The sequence below is a fragment of the Mesoplodon bidens genome, assembly GCF_964165515.1.
Source record: "Mesoplodon bidens genome assembly, chromosome: 2".
Classification (NCBI taxonomy): Eukaryota; Metazoa; Chordata; class Mammalia; order Artiodactyla; family Ziphiidae; genus Mesoplodon; species Mesoplodon bidens.
In genome coordinates this window covers 140491271-140501658 of record NC_138177.1, presented here as the reverse complement: position 1 = coordinate 140501658, position 10388 = coordinate 140491271, and the positions used below count along the sequence as shown (strand labels likewise).

General features: G+C 41.6%; 1 protein-coding gene across 4 annotated transcripts in view; it reads right to left on the bottom strand.

The window, feature by feature from the left end:
* Positions 1-275: 275 nt before the first annotated feature.
* Positions 276-10388, bottom strand: part of USP24 (ubiquitin specific peptidase 24) — a 151312-nt gene continuing 141199 nt past the window's right edge. For all 4 annotated transcript variants that reach the window (XM_081220157.1, XM_081220158.1, XM_081220160.1 and 1 more), the window contains exons 64-68: positions 9728-9806; positions 5410-5485; positions 4414-4500; positions 3963-4073; positions 276-2963 (exon numbers count right to left, since the gene is read on the bottom strand). In XM_081220157.1, the coding sequence (XP_081076283.1) occupies positions 2901-2963; positions 3963-4073; positions 4414-4500; positions 5410-5485; positions 9728-9806 (416 nt within the window). In that variant the 3' untranslated portion in view covers positions 276-2900. The remainder of the gene's footprint in view (positions 2964-3962; positions 4074-4413; positions 4501-5409; positions 5486-9727; positions 9807-10388) is intronic.

Sequence of the window (10388 nt, the reverse complement as noted above, 5' to 3'; positions counted from 1 at the left end):
GGGCTTCCCTGGTGGTGCAGTGGTTGAGAGTCTGCCTGCCAATGCAGGGGACGCGGGTTCGTGCCCCGGTCTGGGAGGATCCCACATGCCACGGTGTGGCTGGGCCCGTGAGCCATGGCCGCTGAGCCTGTGCGAGGCCCGTGTACCGCAAAAAAAAAAAAAAAGAATCAGCACCATTTCCCACCTGGTCACTGGCCCCTGGCACCCCTTCCCCCGACCATAGCCATTTTCTGATATACACAGAAAAATGTCAGTGAACCCCCAACTCTGTTTTTGAAAAATTTATTTTATACCTCAGAAGCTAAGAAGTGCCACTCAGTGAACCAAATTTAGAATTAAGTTTCTTCCCTAGTTTATCTACTTCCTTTTGAAATTTTATAAACAAGATTTTGTACACAAGAGGTAGCAGAGGAAAATTCCAGTCTGCTCGTTCCAAGCTCAGAAGGTAACGGCACACACCTCGATGTTAGCAGGGAGGGTGGAGCAAGACAGGGTGAGTCTGGTGACACGTGCTCTAGGCCCGCGTTTGTTCTGTCACGGCCGTGTGTGGGCTCCAGGGGAAGTCACAGGCCAGGTACCCTTCGGAAGGCTCATTTGCGTTCCCTCCCAGGACGCCTCTAAGGGGCTGATTCGGCCATCCTAAGAAGGGCCTCACGAAGGGAGCTTCTTGAGAACACACAGCATTGAGTTCAGTTGTGCAATTCCTATTCGATTTGCAGACCATTTTGAAAGATTTATAAAAACATCTTCATCCAAAAAAATTGGCAGTAAAAATGACCCTTCTTCCAAAGCAAGCCTGTCGTAATTGTCACTTTGTTGTATGACATCAAAAGAAAGTCATCAGCAGGTTCGTAGACTGCAGCCATTGGAAATCAAGGTTACTGGCAACGTGAACGTGATGTTCCTCGCAGCAACGTGAGCAAATCAACCAGGGCGCCTAACATCAGCGACAGGTGATGCTGGTCCTGAGGAACACGACCGTGAGGGAGCAGGTGCTGGGGGTTGTGGAAGGCATTGTTTCCATAGGAAAGAGGGGACAGAAGTGGCAATCTCACTCCTGAATCTGGGCTCCTGAGAGCGCAGCTGCCAGCGTGGTATCATCACGCTTTATCACGGCTGGCATTTCAGCGTCACGCCCTGTGGGGTCGCTTTGTGAGGATGGGGATGGAGGGGACGGCTGGGGAGATAGTGGGACATGGGGTATTCATGTGCTCAAAATCCGGTTTGAAACATCACACTTGAATTTGCAAGAACATCAGAACCACATAAAATCTGCCGGCTGCCTCTGACCCTTCCTCTGGGGCGCAGCTCTGCTCTTAGGTGTCGGCCCTCCACCTCCTCAGTGTCTTTTGACAGAAGCCACCACCAGCTTGTCACGCAATCACAAACTGCAGCCCGGCTGCACCGTAACTTGAACCTTGGACCGTGAGATGACAGGGTCTGCGGTGCGCACTGGGAGCAGCTATCTGTCCTGTCACGGGTCCACTGAGCCTCTCTGACTCTGCAGATCTATGACTGGGGCCACTCGGCTCTTCCTGAGGCTCCCTTAGTCCTGTGCATGGTGAGCACAGGACAAGGCAGGGCACACAACTAAAGGCAAACAGGGTTGAAAATGTGTGTAGTGACTCAAAACCCAAAAACACACAAAGTATGTGAGATATGTTGGCATCCCCCCTCCCCTCCAGAAAAAGGGGGATGTGGCATCTAACCTGAAATGAGTGCAAGGTACAAGACTTGGGAAACACAACTAAATGGATGGTTGTTCAGTTGCTTACTAGTTATTTCTTGTCCCCATCTTTTTAGTGTCAATTAGTCATGCTGAGGAGAAACTAAGTCTCAAATTCCTTCTCTGCATTAAAATGTCTAGAAACTCACAAAGCAGTGTCTTTCAACTCAAATATTTAAACTTCATATACAACCAGTACCAAGGGTTTCCGTAATTATTTTTCAGCAAAAGCAAATGATTGTAGGTCACATGACTTAAGACTACAGTTTATTCAATATGTCTCCAAGCATTAAAAAGATGATTTTATTAAGTCAAACTCAATAAAATTATATCTTAAAGTGCTTTTTATTTTGCTCTTTTTAAAATTCGTTTTGGGAACAACTCGCAACTTCTTCAGTAACTGATGTCAAAGAACGCAGCGTGTACTTCTGGAGAACACAGCATTTTTTTTTTTTTTATTGCTCTTTCAATCTCAATTATATCAGAAAAATACCTTAAAGAGCTTAATTTCCCAATTTTTGATCCTGGTAACATTTCATCAAGATCCAAGTTTATGCGCAGAGCTCTCATCCAGACCAACCTGAAATTCTATACAAATAGGGAGACATATTAAATACAAAGGTCTGTGTAAACTGAATTCTTTAACTACTATTTTACAGTGAAAAGGAATTTTTATCACATATCTTTACACCATTTTAAATTGGATATTCCTATTCAATGTTACTGCAAGATTAAAAATTTGCCCGCACTCATCTAAAGGCAGCTTGCTTTTTTTTTTTTTAAATATAAAAACCAAAGGAATTTCTTTTGTAGCATCACAGAGAAAGCAATAGCTTTATCCTCACTCACTCTTGTTATGTTCATGTAACAAAACAGTCTACCACCGGCTTTATTTCCTAAAATCTCCACAAATGTGTCAATCCACATACGGACTGTGCCCCGGGGGTCAGCGGATCCACAGGCCGGAGTTCTTCTGCTGCCAAACAGCTCCCAGGCCTTCCCGGGGGCTGAAGAGTGCTTTCCTTAAAACACGTGCTCCTCCCGTCACGGCAGGCTCTCCTGGTCCAGCCTCCAGGCTCTTCCAAAGGGTTCAAGGATGAGATTCTGATTGCAAAAAGGTCCTGAGCATCTAGTAACCGTGACGTGACTTCTCATCATGTGCTGGGCACGTCCCCTAGGGATCGACATCGTCCAGGTCACTTCTTAACTCGCCGATCATCATGGGCGATTCAGAACCCTTTGGGAAAGGAAAAGAAGTTAAATACATACAGAGTTAAGTTAGAGAAAAACGTTTTTCTATGCCAACGGACTTGTGCTCTGCAGTTTAAACATGTCCTCATTTAACTACTTAATGTTTATCAAAGGGCAACAAAATGTAACAAGTGTAACACCTTATATTTGATAATTCCTGATTACGCAAAACTTTCATTTCTGTGTTTTCATTTAGTCACAGAAACAACCTAGTGACTTGCCTGCAGTCACAATGTGGCCTTGGGTTAAATCAAATCACTATGCCGAGTCTCAGTTTCCTTCTGTGAAATCAGGGTAACAGTGGCCTCACAAGGTTGTTATGAGGATCCAAAAGATTTACAAAGGAACAAAACAGCACACAGAACATCAGCAAGATTCATTTAATGAGGCCTCTGTGCCATGCACTGTGATGGAGCTACAGAGATGGCTTTACAGAAGGTTACAGACCAGAGGGTGGACACGATACACGTCATTACATTTAAACCTGCTGCAATATTGTGCACATAGTAGGTGTTCAATAAATATTGCATTCCTTTTTCTACTATAGCGATTAGTATTAAAAACACTTAAAAAATAAGCTTAAAATTACGCTTTGACTCCCCTGACAGAAACAGATTTCAATGGCACGAGGCCCTTCTTTTCAAGGGTCTGTGTTTCCAGGAAGGCTGGTGAGAGCAGGAGGAGGAAGGGGTGATTCTTCATAACCCAGCAGAACAAGGTACCATCTGGAAGGACCACATCTGCAGCCTGGCTTTATCAGGACGCTCTCCAAGCTCAGCAGAACAGCCAGCAGAGACTGAGGCCAAAGCCTGGCTTAATTTCACGGTGCAGCACTGTTGCGCTTTCTAAGCACACAGTGCGTGAGTCCTGAGCACAGACTACTAGAGGGTGGAGCTGGTGTCTCCTTTCTCTCGATTAGGGAGATTCTCTTGGGAGACCCTCAGAGCAGGCGCTGCCCTTTCACACGGGACATGCCCTGCTGTACCTGCTGTAAGTGCCTCTCTCCGTTCTCATTCGCAGGACTGCTCTCCGACCCGTTACTGCTTCCCGACTGCTCCTTCTCATTCAGGAGAGCTGTGGCATATGCTAATGTGTCCTGCCGGAGATTGAAAACCAAGAAGACGTTAGGGGGTGTGCGATGGCAGCACCATCACCGAGGAAGACTACGCTTCTCTTGGCCTTCGGAGGCGGTGCCTTCACAACAACCTCTGTGGCAGTGGGGGCCGCACCGACCGACCCCCGTTGCTTTTCTTCCAGGCAAATAACTCTCAAAGTGTACGTCAACTTGCTGTCTTTTCATAGAAGATCCATTGGTTCTTCCAGCCTTACTCATTTTTAACCTGTACTTCTTTTCTGAGGCTGCCGTTTCTGAGAAACATACTAAAAATCCTACCTAAGGGATTTCAAGCCACACAGAACCAAAAGGTAACTCTCACCTGAGCTGAAATTGTTCGCTGAAAGGTTTTTCCAGTTGATGTTTCATTGGAGACATTACTCTGCGGTGTCCAGTAATGTTCTGACATCTGAGACAGAAAGTCAAAAATGCCATCAGAGGACTTCCCGGGTGGTCCAGTGGTTAAGAATCTGCCTTTCACTGCAGGGGACGCAGGTCTGAGCCCTGGTTGGGGAACTAAGATCCCACATGACGCAGGGCAACTAAGCCCGTGTGCCGCAACTAGAGAGGCTGCGTGCTGCAAACTACAGAGCCCACGCGCCACAACTAGAGAGAAGACTGCAGCCGCAACCAAGACCCCGCGTGCTGCAACTAAGACCCGATGCAGCCAAAAACATAAATAAATAAAATAAATATTAAAAAAATGTCATCAGAGATGACAAATAAGCCCAAGTGAGCCCACGATTTCTATCATTAGATATTACAGTACAAAGAGCATCTAGGGACTTCCCCGGTGGTCCGGCGGTTAAGACTTCATGCTCCCAATGCAGGGGGCCCAAGTTCGATCCCTGGTCAGGGAACTAGATCCTGCATGCCGCATCTAAGAGCCCACATGCCGCAACTAAAGATCCCGCATGTGGCAACGAAGATCCCACGTGCTGCAACTAAGACCTGGTGCAGCTGAATAAATAAATAAAATAAAAATAAAAAGCATCTAAAATAGCATATAAATTGACCCAGACTTTGTCACATCAGGAGATTCTTTCTTAGAAGATTCCACTTCCATTCTCAAGAGCTCACTAAAATATCAATATTATCTCTTATATAATCATCCTTACCTTTTTACCCATAAAATTAAAACACATGTATTAAGATACAAATTAAATGCATAAAGATAGGTATCAACTGTACTAAAAAAAAGTCTGAACTCTGAAAATATTTTGAGGACAGTCTCCAAATTAAGTTTGAGATTTTTCCTGATAAGATATGCTGCCACTGATTCCTACGTTATAGCCAGAAAAGTTAAAAACTCAATTACCTTCTTCTGCAGCCACTGTACAGCCCAACTCCAGTGATGGGAGTTCTCCTTGAAGTATTCTTTAGCAGCAGGACACCTGGTGATTGGAGGAAATTTTTATTAGCCAAATGCTTTCTCTGCAAATATACTTCTTTAATATATAGTACTTTAAAATTTGGAAACACAAGTGCTACTTTCATTAAAGTTCAGTTCTCTTTACATTAAATGTGTACTTTTTTTGGTTTGGATACATTCAAATGTTTAAACTTCAAAAGGCAGTAAAAGATAAATATGTGGTGAAAAGTTTCTTATCTACCTCTAACTCATCCACTTCATTCTATTAAAATTCCAAGTTGGAAAATAAAAAATAAAATAAAAATACCCACAACAAATTGTACACTTAATAAATAACCTATTTATTTATTTATTTAAAGTATAGTTGATTTACAATGTTGTGTTAATTTCTGGTGTACAGCAAAGTGATTCAGTTATAAATATACCTTTTCAGATTCTTTTCCATTGTAGGTTATTACAAGATGTTGTATATAGTTCCCTGTGCTATACAGTAGGACCTTGTTGGTTATCTACTTTGTATATAGTAGTGTGTATCTGCTAATCCCAAACTCCTAATTCATCCCTCCCCCACCTCCTTTCTCCTTTGGTAACCATAAGTTTGTTTTCTATGTCTTGAGTCTGTTTTTTCTGTAAATAAGTTCATTTGTATCATATTTTAGATTCCATATATAAGTGATATGATATTTGTCTTTCTCTGTCTGACTTACTTCACTTAGTATGATAATCTCTGTAAGTCCATCCATGTTGCTGCAAATGGCATTATTTCAATCTTTTTTATGGTTGAGTAGTATTCCATGGTATATATATATACACCACATCTTCTTTATCCATTCCTCTGTCGATGGACATTTAGTTTGCTTCTATGTCTTGGCTATTGTAAACAGTGTTGCAATGAACACTGCGGTGCATATATCTTTTCAAATTAGAGGTTTTCTCCAGATACATGCCCAGGAGTGAGATCGCTGGATCATATGGTAATTCTGTTTTTACTTTTGTGAGGAACCCCATACCGTTTTCCATAGTGGCTGTACCAATTTACATTCCCACCAACAGTGCAGGAGGGTTCCCTTTTCTGCACACCCTCTCCAGCATTTATTATTTGTAGACGTTTTAATGATGGCCATTCTGACCAGTGTGAGGTGATTACCTCATTGTAGTTTTGATTTGCATTTCTCTGATAATTAGTGATGTTGAGCATCTTTTCATATGCCTAGTGGCCATTTGTATGTCTTCTTTGGAGAAATGCCTGTTTAGATCTTCTGCCCATTTTTTGATTGGGTTGTTTTTTTTGTTATTGAGTTGTATGAGTTGTTTGTATATTTTGGAAACTTAGCCACTGTCGGTTGCATCATTTGCAAATATTTTTTCCCAGTCCATAGGTTGTCTTTTCGTTTTGTTTATGGTTTCTTTTGCTGTGCAAAAGCTTAGACATTTTATTAGGTCCCATTTGTTTATTTTTCTTTTATTCCTATTGCCTTGGGAGACTGACCTAAGAAAACACTGCTACGATTTATGTCAGAGAATGTTTTGCCTATGTTCTCTTCTAGTAGTTTTAAGGTGTCCAATAAATGACCTCGTGATAAAATCAAACTAGTCTTTAACTTTTGTGATTTAAGTAAGAATGATATTATGGGAAAACCAATTTTAAAATGTGATTTTCGAGCACCCCAGCTTTCCATTTTTATTTGCCCATCTAGAAAGCTGTCCTTATTTGAAGACACTAACAATGGGGATATTGCCACTAATGTATATAAAATGTGATATGTGCCGGGTATGGAAGCACATATAAAGACACTACTGATATCTGGACCCCGTGTCTGCTGGCATCAGACATGCTATGTGGCCCCAACACTACTTGGAAATGCCACTTTTAGGCAAGGGCTTATGATGACATGTTGCCAATATGAAGCCTAATTAATGAACGCACAATTGTGGCAGAATGATTTCCACCTGTGTCTACAATGTTATGTCATCTGGAAAACGCGTGTTCATGCATTATTTCAATGGGGCTCTCATTTAAATCTGTTGAGGATGCTCAAATGCAGCAGATTAATCCCAACAGATTTCTCATTCACATTCTGGTACAAGTCCAAGGATGGCAATATCCATGCCTAAGAATCAGCGAAAATCTGGAGCAAAATAAATTAAACTATAAAAAGAGCTCGGTGCAAGACTCAGTGATGGCGGTGCAGTCTGCTCAATAACCTTGGGTTACACTCCTGTACATAAATCCTGAAAAGACAGAATCTCTAATTTGAAAAGATACATGAACCCCAATGTTCACTGCAGCACTGTTTACAACAGCCAAGACATGGTAACAACCCAAGTGCCCATCAACTGACGACTGGTTTAAGAAGATGTGATGTGTGTATGTATATATATCTATATCTATATATAGATATAGATATAGATATACACACAATGGAATATTACTCAGCCATAAAAAGAATGAAATATTGCCATTTGCAGCAACATACATGGACCTAGAGAATATTATACTTTGTGAAGTTAGACAAAGACAAATATTATATGATATCATTTATATGTGGAATCTAAAAAATAATACAAATGAATCTATATATAAAACAGAAACAGACTCACAGACATAGAAAACAAACTTATGGTTACCAGGGGAAAGGCGTGGGTGGGGAGGATAAATTAGGAGTATGGGATTAACATACAAACTACTATACATACAACAGATAAGCAACAAGGATTAACTGTACAGCACAGGGAACTGTATTCAATATCTTATAATAACCTATAATGGAAAATAGTCTGAAACAAAATATATAACTGAATCACTTTGTTGTACACCTGAAACTAACACAATATTGTAAATCAACTATACTTCAATTAAAAAAAAATAACCTTGGGTTAGCATGTAGTCACTCCGATCTTTTGTTGGCCAATGTACTAAATCGGGGAGCTGAAGTTGCAAACCACTCAGGTTCCTTCTAGCATTGAGAACCTTTGCTTTCCAAGGGTCTATTGACAGATGAATAGATAAGCAAAATATAGTATACATATATCTATACAATGGAGTATTATTCAGCCTTAAAAAGAAACGGGGGCTTCCCTGGTGGCGCAGTGGTTGAGAGTCCGTCTGCCGATGCAGGGGAAATGGGTTCGTGCCCCGGTCCGGGAAGATCCCACATGCCGTGGAGCGGCTAGGCCCGTGAGCCATGGCCGCTGAGCCTGCGCGTCCGGAGCCTGTGCTCCGCAATGGGAGAGGCCACAACAGTGAGAGGCCCGCGTACCCCCCCCCCAAAAAAAAAAAAAAAAAAAGAAACGGAATTCTGATACATGCTACGATGTGGATACACCTTGAAGACATCATGATAAGTGAAATAAGCCAGTCATAAAAGGACAAATACTCTATGATTCCATTTATGTGAGGTAGCTATGATAGTCAAATTCATGAAGATAAAAAGTAGAACGATGGTTGCCAGGGGCTGGAGGGAGGAGGAATGGAGAGTTATTGTTTAATGGGTACAGAGTTTCAGTTCTGGAAGATGAAAAAAGTTCTGGAGACTGATGGTGGTGATGGCTGCGCTAACAACGTGAGTGTACTTAGTGCCACTGAACTGTACACCTAAAGATGGCTAAAATGGTGAATTTTATGTTATGTATATGTTAGCACAATTAAATAAAAAGAAAAAAGAACCTCTGCCTTGAAGTCAGTCAGCCTGTGATCAAGTCCTAGCTCTGACGGCAGGCATGTCACTTAAACCACCTATGATATGGGACTAATAACAGTACTTAACAGTACTTAACAGTACTGTTAACCTCATAAAGTTGTTGAAAAGGTTAAATGAGAATACAGGCAAAGTATTCAGCATAGTGCCTGGGTTCATAAGTGTAATTAGCTGTTATATGACTCTGTCTCTTGAGAGACAATTTTGAAAGTGGGGACCTAGAAGCCGACACAGTTGGTAGTTAACTAAAGGTCTCCTGAGTGAAGGTTCATCAACTCTTTGCTGTCGAGGTCCCTAAATCTGCCTTGGACTCCTGCCCTTCCTGCAAAAAGCCTGGTGGTTTAGCATTTTTTTTTCCTTGGATTACATAAGATCTGTTACCTTTAACACTCCCCCTCCACATCTCTTGGAGGTCATTTGAATAGTTGTCTGTACCATCCAAGCAAGCATGCCCTGACTGGGTCAGATTCTCTAGGTACTAAAACAAGGCAGATTTTTTCCCTCTGGTCATATTTGACTTGTAACTAAAACACCATTTCCTCACTGCATTTTGAATCAATACTTACTTCTGAGCAAGAGTTACAAGAAACTTGACACACTGGTAGCAGCGACTGCTGTCCACGTGATTACTGTGGTGCATCAGAGCTGAAGGAACAGAAGAGGAAATTTTAACAATAAAGCACTGAACTGAAAGTGGGTCCAGGCAATAACAGCTCTCTTGTTCTGAAAATTTACAACAAACTATTTTGATAAGCAGATAAGAAACTTAACAAAAACATGGTGGTGCTGACTCAACAGGATTCCCTAAATTCTAATGGGTAGAAACACTAAGTAGTATTCAAGAGACACACAGGGTGGCGAAAGTTTGACTTTTACAAGAACTGAAAGGAACTAAAATTTATAATGGCTGATAATTCACCTAGAGACCTTCAAAGTTCTCCATCCACCACACTACTGACAGAGAGTAGTTAAAATACTTTTACTGTGATAAATGGAAATGTATGGTATTAGTCCAGTTCAACAAATATTTTCTGCTCTTTGCTTTTACCATTTAAAGATAAATACAGCTGATCCTTGAACAACATGGGTTTGAACTGTGCAGGTCCACTTATATATGAATTTTTTTCAAGACATACATATAGTACTACACAATTTGTGGTTGGTTGAATACTCAGATGCAGAACTGTGGATACGAAGGGTGGACTCTGGAACTTGAGCATCTGTGGG